This window comes from Podarcis gaigeae (genome assembly GCF_964106915.1).
Source record: "Podarcis gaigeae genome assembly, chromosome: 10".
Lineage (NCBI taxonomy): Eukaryota > Metazoa > Chordata > Lepidosauria > Squamata > Lacertidae > Podarcis > Podarcis gaigeae.
Window position 1 is genome coordinate 18191974 of NC_139686.1, and position 22152 is coordinate 18214125.

Genomic DNA, 22152 nt, shown 5'->3' on the forward strand with positions numbered 1-22152 from the left:
CTCAATTCCCATATAAGGCATCTGCTTACGGCATCCTTGGGCAGTTGCCAGGTCCCCAGTGCCACACTAGGCCCCAATATAGATCCTCTACTTTTTCCTCCCCAGCCCACGGCTCAGAGCTATACCACCTTGCTCATGTATTACAATCCCATGGAGTAGTGCTATAGTGGAAGCATTGTGGGGAATGAAGGGCTAAAGTAGATGTGATATTAAATGCATTTAGCATGCTAGCTTTCAGAAAATAACATATCTTCTTGGAACAGGGTGATATCTATCAGGATCACAGCAGCTGGGAATGGAACACTTAACCCCTTCTTCCCCTGCTGCAGTTAGAATCACCCCTCTGAAGGCAATTCCTCCCCCCCAGTGCGAAAAGCAAGGGAGGATAGGGTGAAACTCCTCCTTCCTGCCCACTGTGATCCTGATAATTATCTGACCCCTCAGTAGCAGATTCTTGAATTAAATACTTAAAATGCACATTAAATGCATGTACTATCAGGTCTAGATTGGCCCAGAAATGATGACTAAAGACAGGTGTCTGACACTAGTTGGAGCACATCTTCATGTGCTGCTGCTGTCCACACATGCCCACAATTGCCAGATGGGCCCATCACTGGAGGAGGAGAGGAGGCCAACTAGAGGGCACAGGGTCCCTGTCAAACCCAGAGCTGTCACTAAAAAGGTGCATAGCTATTTATTCTCTAATGTGAGATTGGACATGAAGTTTTCATGGTAGTTTGTTTTGCCAAGCCTACTGTATGCTGGAAGTTGTCAGCTGTGCAACTTGCATTGTGTTTTCAGTCTTTGCTTTGGACTGTTTCAGAATGGTTTTGCTCCTGGGTTATTAGCTTGCTCCTCTTACATTTCTTGCTTGCATTTGTCTCTGCTGCTTATTGTATGTAACATTAGTTTGTGTGTTCATTTGTCTGTCCATTCATTAATGTGTACATTCATTTGTCACCCACATCTCTTGCTAGCTGCCACAATCTGAGGAGGTAACAATCTGCCTTGTGTTCTGTGAACACCAACTATTTCTCTGGGTGTCATTAGTACATGTTCTGTGCTAGTTTATCTAGCTGTAACTAAACCATACATCCACAGTGGGGAAAAGTTAGCTGTACAGCAGCAATAGAGCTGTAGAGCATGGAAAGGATATGGATAGCTCTGGATGTATTTGTGAGGTTGTGATGTGCTGTTGTAGAGTAGAACTTCAGAGCATGGCCCATGGGCTGGAAGTCTCTGGTACAAATCTCCACTTGACTACAAGCTCACTGGACAGCCTTGCACAAGTCATCTATATTAAGACTGTCCCACCTTAAAATAGCAGAGTCAGGATTACACAGATAATGTATGTGAGGTGATGTGAATACTTACAAAAGGCTCTCCATAGGTCTGAGAAACATTGATTGTTTGAGATTATGTACAGGAAGTCTCTTTATTTAATTTAATTTAATTTCATTCATTTCATTCCATTTCATTTCTGATATATACTATACACACACACACTATATCTATCTATCATCTATCGTGTGTGTATATATAGATAGTTTGTGTATACACATGTATATATATAGACACACACCCATACACACACACCCATATACTGTATATACATATACCATGTACTGTGGCATGTTTAAACTATGCTTATTTCTGCTGCATAATTTTTCCAAAATAAATGTCAGCCAACTGATTAAAAAATTCCAGCATTTGGTTTATCTGGCTGCTGTTTTGATTGGTTGGCTCTCAAGGACCCCCATGCTGTGAAATGGTGATAATAGACCACTTCTTGACTTTGCTAAAGGGGAACAGCTGTACCAGGCCAAATGGGTTGCTTCTCCTGAGAATAGATACCATGTGTGTGTCTGTGTTTTATTTGTGATGTCTATGTTTAGTGTTTTATACCGTAATCATTTCATGTGCACACACCCTACATTATCTGTTTCAACCTTCCAATTATCCAAATTCACTGTCTTCTGTATAGTGCCATGTCAGTTTATCCTTGTGTGATTGCCATTCCCGTTTATCTGAGGTTCTGGTAAATGTCTCACATTTGGGTAGGCCCTGTGTGCTCTTCTTCTCTCCCCTGGTTTCCATGTATCCCCATTGTATCACCTGCATTAATTTATCTAAGTCTTTTTAGAATACATTGTATATATTGTTCATGCACCTATGATTATCATGTGCTTTGGCTATGTCTTTGTGCCTCAGGTGATGCCATGTTAACCTGGACATGTATAAGCGTCCTCACTAGTAAATATTATATTCCACTGTTTTGGATACTCCCTGCCATCTTTGATAAGGCACCTTTTTCACCCTCCTCTAAATGGACCATTTTTCTAGCATCCCTTAGGTTTTTTTTTTTTTTTTAAGGGTGCTTTTCAGTACACTTTTTCTGCTGCATTTCCAGTGGTGGCTGATTCCCCTTATGCTCTTACTGCTGTCCCACTTGCTAATATGCTGCTTGTTTTCTATCTGATAGCTCTTTGCATCTCAAGCCCAAAGCCTCTTGCTCATGACAACGGTGGCTATGCCAGTTTTCAGCAAGAAGAATGAAACGGTAAGCATGATGCTCTCAGGGAGATACTTCTCAGTGTGAAAGCAGAGAGAAGGCTAATGCAATGGCAGATCTTCATAATATGCCATCCTGTGTGAGGCTTTTTGTCACCCTCCCTGCAGCACTCATGGCACTGGCTTAAGCTGAGCTTTGGAAAGGAGGCATGAGGCTCTGGTGGGGTGCTGGAGCCCTCCTATCTCCTTCCAAAAGCTCAGTAAGCACTTGCCTGGCTTTGGGAAGGAGGAAGGAAGTAGGAGGGTGTGCACCTGGTGGGACTGAACAGCTCGCACTACTGTGAATCCACCTTTGGCTAATGTTGTGATTTGCAAAAGTGAAACTATATAAAGGATAAGCAAGCCTTCTGACTCTCTTGGACCAGCGGGCACATTCTGAATTTTGAGAAAGTACAAGGAGCACCAGTCACAAAATGGCTGCCACAGGGTATGTGTTGGTAGGTAGATCTTGGACTTATTGTGTTAAAAAAAAAAAGTGGAACCAATAAACCTGACGTCTGCTGTCCCGTGCTCTAGATCAGTGTTTCCCAACCTTGTGCCTCCAGATGTTTTTGGCCTACAACTCCCATCATCCCTGACCACTGGTCTTGCTAGCTAGGGATGATGGGAGTTGTAGGCCAAAAACATCTGGAGGCACAAGGTTGGGAAACACTGCTCTAGATGACTTCTGTTATCCAGGGCAGATGGTGTAATGCGGAGAGAAGTGTCCTCTTCCTCACCTTAGCAGAATAGGATTTTCTTACAGTGTACGTGGGACTTACATATGGGTAAGTGGGCCCAGGATTACACTGCAATGCTGCAATTCTATGCACGCTTACCTAGGACTATGCCACATTGAACAGTGGAACTTAAGTCTAAGTAAACAAGCACAGGGCTTGTGCTGTCAGTAAAATAAATAAGTATCGGTTCTAATATGGGGACCAGAAAGATATTTGCTACGGGATGTTTCAATGGTTGCTACCATGACTTTTTAAATTGACTAGAAACATTCATGGAGGATAGGCCTGTTATTTGATATTAGTCTTGACAGCCAAGAATGAAATCTCATTGTTCAGAGGCAGTATAACTCTGACTAGTTGATCAACAATGAGATGGCTATTCTATTTTTAGAACAGAAATCTAAAAATCAAAACAAATGAGAAGTTGGGTGGAAACAAATTTTCTTTGGTGGAAATGGACAAGGGAGGAAGCAGCAAAGCTATATAGGTAACTTAGGAAGTTGCCGTATACCTTGTCAGACTATTTGCCCATCTAGTATTGTCTACTTTGACTGGTTGCAACTGTCCAGGGTCTTGGACAGAGAGGTATTTCCCATTACCTGATGTCTGATCTTTCTGAGTGAAGATGCCAAGTATTGAACCTGGGACCTTAAGTATTGAACCTGAGAACTTCTGCATGTGTGGTACCACTGAGCTGTTGTTCCTGCTGCATTTGTAACTCTCATCCACCTGGTCTTCTGCATTATACCATAGGGAGTTTACTGGTTAATCCAGTCTACCCTTCCTTGTTTCATCACCGCGGTCTGTATGCTTTGTCACACAAATGAACAGCAACTCTGCAAGACCAGATGGTGGGGATGGGGGAAATGATAATTAACCCAAGGAGAATGGAGTAGCATGTTGTCAATTTTAATTTCTTCTTATTTTACAGAGATCTCATGGCATTCTCCTGGGTGTGGTAGGCTCAGATGTTCCTTTGAGAGAACTCCTTAAACTGGCTCCACGATACAAGGTAAGAATCAAGCTAATACAGTCCAGCTGTTATCACACAGTTTTGGCAATCTCAGGAGAATGTCCTGATATTGATAACAAAGCCACCCTACGGAGTACTGCATCTGTTCACAGGCAGCGCTGCCACAAGTTGTTGAGACGGTCACTAGTTTAGATAGATTAGGAAAATTCATGGAGATTAACTCTGTCAAAAGCTATTAGCTGTTACAAGTAGGACCTGCAACAAAATGTTTTAGTTGGAGTGTTCCTTTTTGCTGTTCCTGTCAGTTAGTGATGATTTGATAATTCACCATTCCATACTCTCTCCCACCCATTTCTCTCTTTCCCACCCCAACAATCAATCAACATTCCAGGCCACTGAGCACATTCACTCTTCACTAGATTGCATTTGTTGTATTGCAGGAATAGAATCAATGTTATTTTCTAAAAAATTTTTTACTTCTGCAGACCTAGGGGTTATCCTAATCCTTTTGAAACCTCCCTCTTATGCATGGACTATTCCATTTTTGCTACATAAGAACCAACACTTGGAGAACTGAAAGTGCTGTTGGTATTGTTATGAAATTGGGGTGGTCAACATGGCCTCTTGGAGTCCTTTCCAACTTAGTGATTCTAAGTTTGTAGATTCCCTGAGGCATATCTGGTGTAGATTCCCCAAGGCATATCTGGACAGAGATTTGGACTTATGAATAGTTATGGAAAAACTGCTGAGCACCCAGCAACTATTCTGGGTCCCTTCTTCCCTAAAGAATGCATTGAGCCAGGCCTGTATTGGAAGAAAGAGCACACAGTGTCAGGCTGAGAGCAAGTCACACTCTTTTCACTCCTCTGCTCCCCTGAAATCTAACTGCAGAACAGTGAGCTTTTGGAACATCAGTTGGGGTGTTTAAGTTTTGAATCTCCATCATTGCTTGACATGTATATTTGTAAATAAATGCAGAAAGTACTGAATGCCATATGTCCCCTGTAACCTCCGTCCAAAAGAAGCCCAAACCAGATACATAGTAGAACTTGTGGAAATTCTTAACTAAGAACTGGGGTGCACATAATTTGTTGTTGGCATCTGGCTGTCTCGAGAGGCAATAGAGCGCACCTCCAGGGGTTAAGTCAAATTGCTGCATTATCTGCACCGAAGTGACCTCCCTAGGAGGGCATAATAGTACATAAATGGAACCTCTGTGCCGAGAGACAATATAACCCTGAACCCAAGGACCAAGAGCTAGCAATGGATAGTTCATGCCTTGCTTAAAGGTAAAGGGACCCCTGACCAATAGGTCCAGTCGTGGCTGACTCTGGGATTGCGATGCTCATCTTGCTTTATTGGCCGAGGGAGCCAGCGTACAGCCAGCGTATTGGTCATGTAGCCAGCATGACTAAGCTGCTTCTGGCGAACCAGAGCAGCGCACGGAAACGCTGTTTACCTTCCCACCGGAGCTGTACCTATTTATTTACTTGCACTTTGAAGTGCTTTCGAACTGCTAGGTTGGCAGGAGCAGGGACCAAGCAACGGGAGCTCAACCTGTTGTGGGGATTCAAACCGCCATCCTTCTGATCAGCAAGTCCTAGGCTCTGTGGTTTAACCCACAGCGCCACCCGCATCCCTGTATGCCTTGCTTAAGAGCTCCTTAATGATATCTGACTGGTCATTGTTGGAAACAGACTGCGGGGCTACATGGACTTTCATCTGATTCTTAAAGGCAGTTCTTCCATTCTTAGGTTACACTATTCTGGGAACACTAAATAACTGAATGAGGGACCTGGTAGGAAATGTAGGTAGTTGCTAACTTAAATCCTTTTCAGTAAAATAAGGATAAGTAGCGACCTTCTTTCCTGCTCCCTGCCACCATTTATAGCAGGGGTATGAAACCTGTGGTCTTTGGTCTAATATCATGTAGCAAGGAAGGGGGGAAAGAGATGGCAGAGGCAAAGAGAGAAGAAAGGGAATGCCTGTCCCTGTCTGGCCCCACCTACTACTGGTATCTGGCCCCTAACAGATTACTTCTTAGGGAACGTGGCCCTCTACAGAGAAAATGTTCCCTGCTCCTGTTCTATAGTATGGAAGGTCTGCAACTATCAGATGAAAATATCAGTTCTGTATCTAAAGACATTTTTAAGGGCTTGGTTTGTGTGTCAGTCTAAATGTGCACAACTCCTGTGTAATTGAAGTAGAAAATATGGTGCAACCCCAGAGATTCATTTGTGCATGAATATGTGAGTGAGTGCATACTTGCATGTACCTGATACTTCATCACACTCTTTTGACATATTGTAAGAACATTAAAGTATTTGGGGACTGAAACAGGATATGATTGAATTGCCAGGTGAAATTTAATGCATTCAGTTCTGTTTATGGTTCCCTGGAGGACCATAGCTTAGCAGCAGAGCACATGTTTTGCATGCAGATTCAGTTCCTGGCACCCTCCAGTTTCTTTGAAAAACAAAAACAAAAGCAGGTTGTGCGTGATGGGGAACACACCTGCCTGAGACTGCAGAGAGCCACTGCCAGTAAGCCTAGATAACACTGGGCTACATGAACAGATAACCTGACCAGGTGCAAGGCAGCTTCCCATGTTCCTAATCGATGCATTTTCAAATTTTGCCTGGTTCCTTTACTTTCACTATCAGTTCATCAATATTATCCATGCATTTCTTCAGTTAAAGGCCTTGGATGTTGTCATGCATAAGTACTTCACTCATGCTGACACTGCATCAGGGGCTTGGATGTTAATGAAGTTAATTGTTATCATACTTTTGGTTTAAAGCTGGGTGTCCATGGATACGCCTTTCTGAACACAAACAATGGCTACATTTTGTCTCACCCGGACCTCCGGCCATTGGTAAGTGACCCAGAAATACCAAAACAAAAAAAATTCCTTCCAGTAGCACCTTAAAGACCAACTAAGTCAGTTCTTGGTATGAGCTTTCGTGTGCATGCACACTTCTTCAGATACACACAGATATACTGACTTAGTTGGTCTTTAAGGTGCTACTGGAAGGAATTTTTTTTGTTTTGACTATGGCAGACCAACACGGCTACCTATCTGTAACCAGAAATACCAAGACCTGGTTCACGTGATCCAGTGCAGTGTGATATCATCCCAAACACACCATTCTTAGCTTTGGGACTACTGTGCTACAACTATCATTCCTTGCTGTCTCTGAGTTCAAGTTTGGAATGTGAGAGTGGTGGCTGTCTATTCAAATAAAAGTAACTGCACAAAATGGCATGTTTACAATGGGGAGGGGAAAACATCTTATCTCCCATCACTAGTGATGTCATGGCCACACAGCCACATTCCACACTGCATTCATAATTGATTTATTTTATTTTGAAGCTCTGTACCCTGCCTTTCATTCCTGTAGTTCTCGAGGCATCTTGCAACAGGTTGTAATAATAATAATAATAATAATAATAATAATAATAATAATAATAATAATAAAACTATTTATCATTTATACCCCACCCATCTGGCTGGGTTTCCCCAGCCACTCTGGGTGGCTCCCACAAGAATATTAAACAGAATAAAACTTCAAACATTAAGAACGTCCCTAAACAGGGCTGCCTTGAGATGCCTTCTAAAAGTCAGATAGTTCCTTATTTCCTTGACATCTGGTGGGAGGGCATTCCACAGGGTGGGCGCCACCACAAAGAAGGCCCTCTGCCTGGTTCCCTGTAACCTCACTTCTCACAGTGAGGGGACTGCCAGAAGGTGGTTAATAATTAATAATAATAATTTAATAGGACAACCTCAAACTCATACACAGAAACACCAAAGCTCAGTCCTCTGACTGATCAATGAGACCAAATTATGCTTCCTTCCTGCTCTGAAACCTCAGGGCAACTAGCATTTTGAGTTAAGTGTTCTTTTTGTCAAGGAGGGGAGGAAGCAATCTTCCTGCAACTGCTCCTTCTCTGGGCAGTAAATGGGACCAGATAGGGATGGACAGGTCAGTCTGTTTCTGGCCCATGTCAGTTTTACATGTGTTCATTTACAGTAAGCCCACAGTTTACACAGGGCTTACATTCCGGAGATTGTGACTAAAGTCAAAATTGTGTATAGTCAAAATACATAGTGTTCAATCCCACATAGGGTGGGGTTGCCAAAGTCATTTTCCCCAGAACCTTGCCCTCCCCCCCCCAGTGTAAAGCTGAATGTGCACAAGTTAAATGTGCATAATTTGTGGGCTTACTGTATAAGTCTGTTTGAACATCATATTATTATTATTATTATTATTATTATTATTATTATTATTATTATTACTGCATAAAATTTCACATTTTTTGATATCTAATTTAGTTCAAAATACACATTTGTATATGCATTTCAGCCTAAAAGAGTCCATATTTTAATATGCATTTTGGAGAGGGGAGGGGAGACAAAAACTATATTGCAAAATTTGTAGATGTGCAAAAACTGAAGTGCTGTTGTCTGTATTAGTCCGGGAATTGCAAAGCAGGCTAGTTCATTACAAATGTGAAACAAATGAAGTCCTTCAAGTCCTTGAACTTCTTAACTGGCAAGAAGGTGCTTCCTTTCTGCTTTTTAGCCTTAAGGGTAATGGCTGCATTATATTGGATGAGAGTTGCAGCTTAGGGTTGTGTGGTTGTGTGTGTTGTGGTTTGAATGATGGGCAAAGGTGACTTTCCCTAAAGATACAGGCTAGATGGAAGAAAAATGGCTGGGTCCTTCACACCAACTGAGCGACCATTCCTTGTGCAAAAATAAACGTGATTGGGTATACTTTAGGGAATAGAGACATGTGCCTAATTATCTATTATCTGATCACCTAGCAGAAATACACCTTTTCTCTAAAACTGAAAAGAGTATATTTCAGGGTTGTTAAGCAGCAGAGCAATTCAGGAATGTTTTCTGTCTCACTTCTCAACTGCAGTATAAAGAAGGGAAGAAGCTAAAGCCCAAACCAAACTACAACAGTGTTGATCTTTCTGAGGTGGAATGGGAAGACGTGGATGAAACTGTAAGTGTCTAAACTGGGATTTCAGAGCATGCTCCTTCAGCTCCCACCAAAGTGGGTTCTTAGCAGGTCACAGTAAAACTACTGGGGAAGGCTGTAGCTGAGTGGTAGGGCATCTGAATTGCATGCAGAAGGTTCAATACCTGACATCTCCAGGTAGGCCTGGGAATCTTCTCCGTAGGACCACTGAAGAGCTGCTTGCAGTCAATGTAGACAATACTGAGCTTGTTGCACCAATGGCCTGACTTGGTATAAGGCGGCTTCTTATGCTCCTATGTTCACAAATGCCTTTGGAAAGAGGAAAGCCTTTATGGTGCGTTAGAAGAAAACAAAAGATTGGGCCAGGTGAGCCCATTGCAGGGGCAGCAGAGTGGGGTTATTCCATCGCTGTGGTGCACAACAACTAAAAGGCCAGGTTTCTTTTAGTCACTAGACTAAGGGCTTCTCCACACTTACTTTCCTCTGCTGCTTCCAGACACGGTTTGCACATTAAAGATCCATGTCCAAGCACCCTTTATTTGCTCAGGAGTTTTCCCAGTGAAAACCCGCTCTTTAAAGCTCAATCGGAGCAAATGGCAATCTGCAGAAAACCCAAACTGATGTTTGCTCTGATTGAGCCCTAAAGAGTAGTTTTTTGGAGGGAAAGCTCTGGAGCAAAAAACTCCAATGCTTGGGCATGGAGCTTTAAAGTGTGGACCTATGCCTGGAAAGAGCGGGAATGTTCTCTCTAGGGAAGTTTGCCGGGTGCCTTCATTATACACCTTTAGGCACCAGGAAAAAGCATTCCTTTTTAACCAGGCCCTTTTTGATTTGATTGACATCCTATGCCCTTTTAATTATTATTTTTTGGGGGGAGGAGTTATTGGGTTGTTGTTTTTGTTTTGATTATATATTTTGTGGTTTTATATTTTGATATTGTTCTGTGAACTGCCCTGAGACCTCCTGGTATAGAGTGGTATATTAATTCTAATTCTAATAATAATGATGATGATGATGATGATGTGTGGATAACCTCCGAAAGTTGTAGCATGCAAAGGATACCTGAAAAGATCCAAAATTGAGATTTAGTTCATATCTTAGTATATTTGAGTTTATACTCTTGAGAATAAGCCAGGCCAAAGTCCTTTACATGGGTTAGAAGTTGGGTCCCTGGCCTCTCCAGTAAAAGAATATATGCGCTTGGTGTTAGATTGCCACCTACATTCAGAATAGAGATTTCTGGGCTAGGTAGATCAACAGTCTTGATATATAATAAGGTACTCATGTTAAAATGTGTGATCAGAGGAGTTCTTTTGGCAAAAAAGTACATCAAGGCTTGTGTCCCCTTGCTGCCCTTCACCTGTTCACAGCAGACAGCAGTGCACTTGGCAAACACAACTGCTGCTTAAAGTATGAATCAGCCCTGATGGATACAGATCCCATGCTTAATTGAAGTAATCAGATGTTGTAAAGTGATAATTGAATCCCAGGATGTCTGAGATCAATAAAATTATCTCATCCTAACCTGCTGTCCGCTATGCTTAGCTAAAGATGTGCTTCTAAAAGGGGGAGAAAAGAAAAGCTTATGTCAAAGGCTCCTGCCTATTGCAGGCCACTTTAAAGCAGATGACCGCAATCCTGGCTGGAGGCACTAATTCAAATCTGTTCCCTTCTGCAGCTACGAACAGCAATGATCAATGGGGAAACAGGTGACCTCTCAATGGATGTGAAGGTGCCTGTAGATAAAGGGGTGAGTATATAATTTCTTCTTTTGGTACCCTGCATTTGGAACAATTGCACAGAATTAAAGCAAATTCACATAAAATCATAAACGTAGCAATAAATGTACAGTTCAAAACAAGTATTAAAAAAAATACATAAAAGTCACAAATTTAAACTCTTTTTTTAAAAAAAACCCTGAAGATTTACCTAAAATGAATCCTATAGCCACAGTCTTTACCAACCAACCAAAATGTTACTGAGAAAGTTCTCCAAAAGTTGGTGGAATAAAGAAGACTGAATTGGGAGCAAATAAGATTATGCTCCCAGGGTTACTGGGACAAAGAAGCAACAATGGCTGTTTTTGAAAAGTCATGTGTCCCAGTCTACCTGACATGTTGCTATGCACTTCCAAAGGAGATCTATCAGGGCCTATGTCTTCAAGCTTCTATGTAACATGTCCTTCAATCACTACACAATATTATGCAGTTTGATTTCTTTTGACTCTGTATCTGTGCATCACTTACATTAATTTCAAAATTTGCTAATGAAAAATTTACCATGGCCCTCCTTCTGTTTTCTACTTCACAAAGGACCTGCAGAACATTATGACCCCAGGGAAATGGAAGCCTGCTCCAGTGCAGGGCAGTCAAACTAAGTGAACTTTTGAGGGTGTTTCCAGCTTTACATTACTTTACTAATTAACATAATTTTGTTCTTTGCAATACTTCTTTCAAATCCTACTTAGAATTATTCAGGAGGCAGAACCGCAGTTTTTGTGTGAAATTGAATCATTTCTTGCAAATTTGTATTGCTGTAGTTATTTGTCATGAAGCTCCCTGGGTGCAATACAATGTTTCATTTCTAATTGCCTTATGACATTTTAGAGGAACCTAATTAGTTATCCCTTACCTACCATCATGTCTTTTCCTGTTATTGCTCCTTAGAGTTTTCTGTCTTATTATGGATTTTGTTTTGAATATTTTTTTTTCCCCAGCAGCCTGCATGTTTCTTTCGCCCTTTTCTGCCCATTTTAACCTTGAGATACACAATAGTTGTGGGACTTGCTTATTTCTTAATAAGCTGTAATTTACATTACGTAACATAATTATACTAAAGTATTACAGACGCATAAACACAGAACATTGTAATTCATGAGAGCTGCTGCCAGTCAGTGTCAAAAATATTTAGCTAATGTTATAGAATCCTAGAATTGTAGAGTTGGAAGGGACCCCAAGGGTCATCTACTCCAACCCCCTGCAGATGACAGATGGCTATCCTTCCTCTACTTAAAAATCTCCAATGAAGGAGAGTCCACAACCTCCCCAGGGAATCTGTTCCACTGTCAAATAGCTCTTACTGTCAGAAATACATTTAGTCGGAATCTCCTTTCTTTTAACTAGAAGCCATTGGTTTGAGTCCTTCCCTCCAGAACAGGAGAAATCAAGCTTGCTCCATCTTCTGTGTGACAGCCCTTTAAATATTTGAAGATGGCTGTCATATCTCCTCTCAGTCTCCTCATATCCAGGCCAAACATACCCACTTCCCTCAATTGTTCCTCATCAGGCTTGGTTTCCAGACCCTTTGTCATCTTGGATGCCATCCTCTGCACACATTCCAACTTGTCAGTATCCTTCTTAAATTGTGGCGCCCAGAATTGTACATAGTATTCCAGGTGTGGTCTGACCAAGACAGAATAGAGTGGCAGTACTATTACTTCCCTTAATCTGGGTGCCACAACACTGATGAACAATGGAAGGCAAGAAGGTGGGTGGGTGTGCCAAATTTTGGTGTCACACAGGGCACTGCTGGAATTTAAAGGCCCAGTGTCCACCACTGCCACACACATGCTTTTTTGCCGGGTGTGTGTGCCCTACTGCCGCCTCTGGTTAAACCTCTTGACAGAACATTTCACCCCAGATTAATATTCTTATGACCTGAGATCTGCTGTGGAGGCAGTCCATACATCAGCCATTGTTTAAGATACCTTCAACTCTCCTGAAAGCTAAGTGCAGTGGTTAAAGTGTCAGACCAGGACCTGGGAGACCAGGGTTCGAATCTCACTCAGCCACAAAGCTCACTGGATGACCTTGGGCCAGTTAGTGCCTCTCAGCCTAACTTTCCTCACAGGGTTGTTGTGGGGATTAAATGAGGAGGGGGAAGAGCAATGTATGCCACCTTGAGCTCATTGGGGGGGGGAAAGGTGGGAAATAATAATAATAATAATTATTATTATTATTATTATTATTAATAGACCAATTGTCTTTACCCAGTTTTACTAGCCTTTTTATAGCTCCTATATATTTTTCTTATGCAGGTTGGCAATGCAATTCTTTCAGCTTTTGGATCCGCCATAAATTCAATTAGCTAACGGTATATTTTTCTCTTTCTCTCAGAGCACAATGAAAAAGCATTTTAAAGGTTAGCAAAGAAAGGTCCCATGGGAGCTTATTCCATGCCTTTTCTCACCTTCTTCCTTTTCCACACACACACACACACACACACACACACACACACACACACATTAACACATTGCTTGCCCTTGTTCTGTGCTCACAGACTTTCAGTCGACTTTCAAGTTACACAAAATAGCTCACTTATCCCTTAGCGTTTATTAATTAAATATTGGAATTGAGATTGCAAGACTCCTTTGTGTAAATCTGTGTGCGTGATATAGAGTTCATGTACTTTACCAGTTAACATCAGTACTCAGACAAAAACAACAGGGAAAAGGAAACTGGGAGAGTGGGGAAAATCTGATGAAATCAAGTTTTATCCGTTTCTTTCACAGGCACCCCTGCACTGTATCATGTCCTGCTATAGTCGAGAGTTTCTTGTCACTTTTTGTGTCTGGCAGAAGAGTTACTCAGAAATGCTTTTTAAAAACAAATATTTTATTACTTACTCCCCCCCCTTAAAATAAAACTGCGGTATAATTTTCTCTCAGCAATTCAAATGGATATTTCTTAATACAAAATGTTTAATAGTGCCTATTTTTATCAGTCATTTTTCATTTTCTCTCATTTCCCTACTTTTTTTTTACTGTTTTCTCTTACTTTAAATATAATGACTTCTCTTCCTGTCCTATTTTATCTTTGCAATAACCTTGTGAGGTAGGAGACTATGCTAAGAAATACTGACCTGAACACAAGGCAGCCCCTTGTGTGAAAAGAAGGCACTTCCACTTGCATAAAGGGTGTGTGTCTCATTTTGGGATTCACCCCCACCCCGAACACATACACATCCCACACTATGCCAGAGGAATTACCAAGTGGCTTTTCAGGAGCTGGAAGGAGCTGCAGGAATGAGGTGGGAAAGCCCTGTTTCAATCCTGGCATCTATTACACTTCACAAGTGTATCCTAATGTGGAATGATTCTTGCCTGGTTTTAGTGGACTAGAATTTGTCCTTTTTATGCTTATGGGTGGCTGAACACTTTTATTATTCTTATGCTTTATTCTCTGTTAATGGATTTTAAGTGTTTGGTAAGTTCTGTATGTTAATATTTTGTAAGTCGCTGTGAGGCGTTTTGTAAAAAGTGATGGACCAATATGTTTTTATGGCAGGGTAGGAATCCCAGAGTAAAATATTAAAAGTGACCCAAATGCAATAAAAGGAATAAGAATCGGACACACAGAGGGAAGCCTTGAATCTTTCACAGTTATAAGTTGAGGTAGGCATTTTCCTTCCCCTGCCCTGCGGGCTGAACATAGGGAAGCCACCTGATTCTGGGCAGCCAACACACTAACCTTCAGGGCTGTTGGGCTGTCCATGCTTGGCCAGTTAATGAAGTCAGCCAAGATATTTTTGAAATGCTCAGCTGGCAGCCAGCAATCTATCTTTGTGATGCATGGACAGTTCTGCCTCGATCCCCCTCGATGCCTGCTGTCATTGTGCCAGATGGATTTCCAGTACACTGAGGATTAGTGCTTAACGGGCAGGAGGAGGGGCAATGGTGGAGAGAGAGGAGAGAGAGACAGTCTCATGTGACTGCAGTGATAGTGGAAGTGAGCTACAAGGACAGAGACTCTGATCCTCCTGCTCTGCTACCTTCTCTCCCATGTCTCCAATCCCTTTGGTAACTCCATCTAGCCCATCTGTTGAGTTATGGCAGGTCTGGCACAGATAAGGCTCTTTGGAGGGTTTTGCAACACTTGAGGTGTACTGAAGCAGGGCTGGAGCAATCTGCCCACTGATTTTGCTGTCGGTGGTCTTTGCGTTCTAATCCTGTCCGCCTCCAGCACATATTGTGTCGCTAGTGTGCACCTGCAAGAGAAGTCTGAGCAAGCTGGCAACAGTTTTGAGACCTCACTGTCACAGATAATCCTACTTGGAAAGGGCCCGCAAGAACATCAACCTGCGAGTTAGCAAAGGGGCAAGCATTTGACGCAGGGCGGCTTAACTGGAGGTCTGAGGGCTTCCCATGGCAGTTGGTGTGGATGCCTCTAGTCCTGGAGCAAGGTTATATGGATTTAATAACTCATTAGAGTCACTGCTGCAATGAGATCTACTGGAAGGATTCTGCTTCTCTCCCAAAGTAGATCTCATGAACTAAACTGTCACAATCCCTTCAATGTACTTTATTTTTTTCTGTCCTGAATCTTCCAACTTTCAGCAATTCTAGTGTTGTGACAGTGGGAGAAGTGCTTCTCAGGTGCTACCTGCTGCGACCTGTTGGTGCATCACCTAAAAAAAAGTGAAATATGTTTGTGTTTTTCTTCAATACTATTTAGTTGTTTTTGTTTTTCAATTTAGGTATACCAAATTAATTAATCACTTCTAATCCATATGACTTAAGTTTTCTTTAACCAGGGGGTTGTCCTTGTCTTAAGATTCTTTAATGCATGTATGGAATGGCTCCTGTCTGGTGTTCCAAAAAAGCAACACCCAATAAAATAATCCTGCTTCTAAATTCCTCCAATAAGAAGACAACACTCTTTAGGTGACGGAGCAGGACCTTTGGAGAGATCCTGACTACCCTTGTTGAAATGCAGCCGCTATTTGGACATGACCAGTGGTCACATTTAAGAGACAAAACTACACTTCTGGTTGTGATTTCTCTCTCTCTCTTCTTTTCCAGAAACGGGTTCTCTTCCTCACTAATGACTATTTCTTTACTGATATCAGCGGCACACCCTTTAGGTGAGTGGGTTGGTCCCTTAGAGCAAGGGTTGGAAACATGTGGCTTTCCAGATGTTGCTGCACTGCAGCTCCCACTGTCCCTGACCACTGGTTATGCCCATGGGGGTTGATCCAACCACATCTGGAGGGTCCCCGGTTTCCTACCTCTTGATTTATACTAATTTAAGAACTTTAAAAAGTGACTACAACTTACCTCTGCACCTCTGGAATAAAAGAAAAGGGCATCTAAAATGCAGCACTTGATAGCTGGGTGGACTTCATCTACAGCACATCTCATTTTAATAAGCATTGTCCATGTTTATATGGGCAAGGAGGTGGGAGACATCTGCACAGTCAGACCACTTGCCTTGGCTCACTTGTGGAGACATCTAGATTGCTTTTAATTAAGCACACGGTAGTCTCAATGGTGAGGTTAATCTGAGGAAGACCTGCTTTAGGACCGAATTACATGTTCAGATATATCATGTACTATAGCCCTTCCTGGACTATACCAAATATAGGTGGAAGATAACATGCACTCCCTTTATTTAAAATGAAAGCCTGGGCCTCAGAGAGACGGACACTTCATATATTTCAATGAACAGCAGGACTTTGATAAAGGAGAACATAAATATATACATCCAACTCTGATTGCAGTCAAACTGGCATCATCCACACACCAGAGGGAGGCAGCTGCAGGCTTGGGGAAACCAAGTTTGGAGAAGTACAAAACATATATTTTTTTAAGCGTTAAGGATTGGAAATAGCCCAATGAAGAGTGGGTGTGACCAGTGGCCACAAAATACTAACTGACCTAAGGTGGGAAGTAGGGATGGAAAACTGGGTAGGTTATGAAATAGAGTATCCTGGAAATGGGGGTTGATGGCTGTCTTGAGCAGAATTACTCTATCCTGCAACACTTTGTTGCTGGCCTCACTTGGTCATATATTCTCCCAATGACGTCCCAAAGTGCTACATTCCTAGAAGGCCTGCACCATATGCTGTTACTTTTAAGGACTTAGTTCATTCTCAGGTCCTTTCTAGCCTTAGAGTTCTTTTACTGGTTAGTTGCATTCCTGTAATTTGGAATTTCACAATGTATGTTTCAGTAATGAGAGTTCAATTTAAGTGATGATTCACTACTTAAAAATCAGTTTTTCATGGCAGCATTCAACTTACGCTATCAAAATCCAAGTTTGACATTTTAGAATGTTAATTCAGCAATGTGTAAATGAGGAGAAATTTTCAGTGCAAGTAAGTTGGTGTTTATTACAGTAGTAGCTCCACCACACAATACAGGCCTTTGCAAGTCTCCTTGCTGGAAAACATTTTCTCTTTCATCTCTTCATCCACAGTCTGGGAGTCGTTCTATCGCGAGGGCATGGTGAATACATCCTGCTTGGGGACACTTCAGTGGAAGAAGGTAGGATGAATGGCATAGTTTCATCAAGCAATCACAAGGAGAACTGATGGAACATTGCCTTGTTTTAACACAGCTGGGTTCATATCTCAAACTGTTCTTTCCTTTGCCACACAACACTGCCACATCTCCTAAATATTTGTTTCCCGTTTTGAATCAGGAGCTTGGCAATAGAAGCCTATTAATTAAATCCCTGAAATACATATTATGGGAACACATTCCCCAATCTACCCAAATAAAAACTGGTTCATATGTACCTGTAGTGAGGAACTTAAGGCCTGGGAGTGGGATATGGTCTTCCTGGACTCTCTGTCTGACCCCCAGGACCTTTCCTGGGCCACATCCCTTTCTCAGAATGTGGAATTTTAGAACCCATGGTTTTATAACACATCTAAACCATGTGATTCAAACAGGATGACCTATAAACAGGAAACGGGTTGTGATCTAAAGAGGGAAAATAATTTAAAGACCCCCACAGCCTGAGCTCACATTCACTGAGTTCTAGGGGTCTTATCTTCACTCCCTGAAAATTCACCCTCCCATTTCAATTCCTGGGGGAAACACAGGATACAACAAACAACATGTTGAGCATACAGAGGAATTCATAAGACTGTGAATAAATGAGTCTTTATTGCACCATTTGCTTTTTGGTTTCAGGTTTACATGATCTGCTGCAGCCAGACTTGACTTTAGCCAATGAATGGTAAGTGGCAGGAATTCTTCTAATTGGGGGGGGGGGGGGACCTGGGAAGGAGACAAGCTGCTGCTTGGCTTTGGGGACTTTACATTGAAGGCCTTGAGAAAACATGGTCCTGGCATCTAAGGGGCCAAAGCTCAGTGGCAGGTGACATTTTTGCATGCAGAAGGTCTTGTGTTCAGTCCCTGGAATCTCCAGTTAAAGGATCTTAGCAGTGTCGGAGAAAAGGAATTATTTTTGCCTGCTGCCCTGTATGAACCAATGCCCTGTCTTCAGGCAGCAGCATTTGTTTATGTAAGTCTGTATCCTGAGGAACAATGTGGATCCCATGAAATAACTGCACTGTGTTATTTTAAACTTTTTGTGAGGAGCCTAACTTTCCTAGATGCTAAATAAACAAACTGCACAACTCCACCCCCCCCTTAAATTAGAACTACGTTTTCTCGGGAATCTTTTATTCTTATCAAAACATTCTCTACAGTAGCCCTAATCCAGCTCCATCACTGATATCCTCAAATGATTGATTGTTGAGCTGCACCCACTTAGCATGGATATAATTTGTAGCTGAAGTGCAGAGCTATATTTTTGGAGCAATTTGATTCAAGTTCTTGCCTTTGCTTCCAGATATCTATGCAGTGATGCATCTTGAGCAAGTGCATAGACCTAGAAACCAAGTAATATTCTTTGTTCCTGATGCACTGATATGGTGCAAAGGATGGTTTTGATGTTACTTTCTGGTCCAATTTTTCAGTCACAGAATATGCCCTAAGGCTGGGGTCAGCAAACTTTTTCAGCAGGGGGCCGGTCCACTGTCCCTCAGACCTTGTGGGGGACTGGACTAGATTTTGGGGGGAAAATGTGAACAAATTCCTGTGCCCCACAAATAACCCAAAGATGCATTTTAAATAAAAGGGCACATTCTACTCATGTAAGAACATTCTGATTCCTGGATCGTCTGCGGGCCAGATTTAGAAGGCGATTGGGCCGAATCCAGCCCCTGGGCCTTAGTTTGCCTACCCATGCCCTAGGGCCTAGGGTCTCCATTACTGTGAGTAGTGGACATTTGGGTCCGGAGCTGACAGGTCTTAGCCATGGCAACTGTCTTCATTTCTTAAGTATATACTGGAGATCAGAGATCATGGGAGTTGTTCCAACTGAGGTTTGAGCTCCATCCCAAGCATGCAGATTTGCCAGGACACCTCTTATGAGTGCAGAAAAGTTGTCCAAAGGAACTTCTGAATCACATTTTTGGTCTCTTTCTTTCTAGGATTTATTGCATTACAGATATTGATCCAGATCACAGGAAGCTGAGTCAGTTAGAGGCCGTGATCCGTTTTCTCACAGGAGAAGAAGCTGACCTGGAATGTGAGTTCTGAAATATTACTCCTGGAATACATCCTAACGAGAAGCCTTATTATGATTAGGGATGGGAGAATCTGCCAATTTCAGTTTCTCTCAGTTTCTTGTTTTTCTGCTCTTAAGTTCAGGTCTCCAGATTTCCATTTTTTTAAAAAGTCCTCATGAAGATTCATCAACATTCTAATGGAACACATTTTGTATGCAATTTTGCCTCAGTATATACTTTTACAAAGCAAGTTTCCATAATATGCCTTTTTAAATATTATTTTTACTAATAAGTGCATTTTTATGCACACTCCAGTATATGGCTACAGTATTCATGGCTGGAGAAATGCACTGCAACATTTGCAAAAGTGTGACTTTCAAAGGATGGTTCATGTATTGTTTCAGAATGCGTTGATTAGGTAGGTTTGGCTTTAAATGCAAAATGAAATTAATTTCTCTACCATCCCTACGTATGATAGCAAGTTACTTCATCTATGTGTGACATTGTCGCTATTCAAGAGAGGTCAGATCCCATAATTGCAGAAGTGGAGTACAAAAGCATTAAGCATGAATGAAGCACTGGGGCAGTCAAGATGTTTAACCTGTGTGCCACATCCAAAATCTTTGTATGATGGAGAGCCACAGTCCTGCCACGTCTTCTTCCACATTCCCCCCTTTTCTGTCTCACCTGAGGATTCCTGCTGTCCAGGGTACAACATGCTGTGAGGTTTATGTGCCCCCACTGTATGCTGACGATGTAATCAGTATGGCACCACTGCCTACTCATAATTAATTCTGACCCTGCCTTGGTTTTCAAATTAACTGCAAATTGGAACTGGCAGGTTCAGCCCATGCCTAGGCAGATGGCGACATCCACCTCTTCTCATTAATCTCCCAGCTTTGTTCGGTTAGTCAGAGGCATGCTGCTCACTGAAAATGAAAGTTGAGCTTTCGGTTATCATGGCTTTGATTGCTAGCAACTATCAATGTATCTGTCTCTCCTTATGTATTAACTTAACCTTTGTCTCCCACTGTCACATCTGCCTCCTTCATAGGAACATAGGAAGCTGCCTCATACTGAGTCAGACCAAAGGTCCACCTAACTCAGTACTGTGTGTGCTCACTGGCAGTGGGTTTCCAGGGTCTCAGGTAGACCTACTTGGAGATGCCAGGGATTGAACCCAGAACCCTCTGTATGGAAGACAGAACCTGTACCACTCAGTTATGATTTCTTCATCTAGCTTCAGCCTACCAGCCCAGTAGCCTGCCTTTTCTAGGCAAGGATGTTCTGGAGAGCAAACCTCTCTCCAGTAGCTTGAATGAAGTAGGACTTGGGAGGTAAATATGCCTCATTAACAAGAAGAAAGTTACTCTGAATTAAGCCACCTGTTTGTTTGAGCCAGACAAGGACATCCAATATGGTACTCTTGAGATGGTGTGGAATTCTAAATTAGAATTCTAAAGCCAAATCTATCAAATTTATACTTTCTTAATCAATATGCTAACCGAATCTTGCAGTTTTTAAACATGCATATATTGGGAGAAAGTGTGCATTAAAAATGAATATATTAGTGAAAATAAAATATAAAATGCATGATATTAGTGGAGATTGTTTGCAAAAATGTCTACGTTAATCAAACTGCATATAAAAATGTGTTTTAAGGAGAATTTTCCATTAAAATGCTGGTGAATTTTCACGATGATTGTAAAAATTGCTGCAAAATGTGGAGAGCTAAATAAGTCTCTTTTATCTGTACTGCATTACTTTTTCGTATTTAAATTATTTTTATTTTATTGTATTGTTTTGTGTGACTTACTTCAGCTGAAAAAGATTTTAAAAAGAAAGAGGTAACTAAACTAAAGACTAGAAAATTGAGAAATGGAAAGAACTGAGCATTAGCACTCTTGCTGAGAGGTGAAGACACTTGCTACTCTCCTCAGGAAAAAAACTTGCATTTTAGCAGTATCTAGAGACTGCAGGTTTAAAAAATATAGATTCTTATATCAAAATTTTAATTAAGGCTGATGGTCAAAACATATTTATCTGGATGCAGATCTTCATAAAGAAATCAGTGCTCCTTCTTAGCAAATTTGTTTAGGGTACCAACATTAATATGAAAAAAGAGATTTTTCTATTTGGGAAATGTTAATATATGAGATAGTTTGCGGGTGCTTTGTACGAAATTCTACAAATGGTGAATAAATATAGATCCGTAGATCCTAGCATAAAATTAGGAAAAGACCATGCATGCAAACCATGCATTAGGGTCGATAAATGTACACACATATAACAAAAGAAGGTATTCAAAGTGTCATAAAACCTTACTTAGTCTTTGCACTTGGTCTTTCTCCTTTCTCTCTCTTCATTCTCATGCCCAGGCGATGAAGAATTAGTTCAAGAGGTGCTGTTTGATGCTGTAGTAACAGCACCCATGGAAGCCTACTGGACAACATTAGCACTCAACCTGTCTGAGTAAGTGCATGCTTCAAAATTTAAGGCAGGTTTTGCCACATCTAAACATGTTCTTGCTGAATCCAGGCTAGACTACTTTAATGTGCTCTATGTGGGGCCCATTATTATTATTATTATTATT

General features: G+C 41.6%; 1 protein-coding gene and 1 long non-coding RNA gene across 5 annotated transcripts in view; one reads left to right on the plus strand and one right to left on the minus strand.

Moving 5' to 3' along the window:
- Positions 1–22152, plus strand: part of CACNA2D4 (calcium voltage-gated channel auxiliary subunit alpha2delta 4) — a 166092-nt gene that overhangs the window by 44176 nt on the left and 99764 nt on the right. The window contains exons 14-23 of the mRNA XM_083700047.1: positions 2483–2560; positions 4222–4302; positions 7064–7138; positions 9195–9281; positions 10936–11007; positions 16057–16118; positions 17453–17520; positions 18175–18220; positions 19482–19579; positions 21938–22031. Coding sequence (XP_083556173.1) covers positions 2483–2560; positions 4222–4302; positions 7064–7138; positions 9195–9281; positions 10936–11007; positions 16057–16118; positions 17453–17520; positions 18175–18220; positions 19482–19579; positions 21938–22031 — 761 coding nt within the window. The remainder of the gene's footprint in view (positions 1–2482; positions 2561–4221; positions 4303–7063; positions 7139–9194; positions 9282–10935; positions 11008–16056; positions 16119–17452; positions 17521–18174; positions 18221–19481; positions 19580–21937; positions 22032–22152) is intronic.
- LOC310826321 overlaps positions 13570–22152 on the minus strand; it is a 33841-nt gene continuing 25258 nt past the window's right edge. For 2 of the 4 annotated variants that reach the window (XR_014555741.1, XR_014555742.1), the window contains exons 4-5: positions 17775–17936; positions 13570–15662 (exon numbers count right to left, since the gene is read on the minus strand). This is a non-coding gene — a long non-coding RNA (uncharacterized lncRNA). Of the gene's footprint in view, positions 15663–17774; positions 17937–19491; positions 19573–22152 lie in introns of those variants that run through there. The other 2 variants (XR_014555740.1, XR_014555743.1) reach the window with 2 other exon arrangements.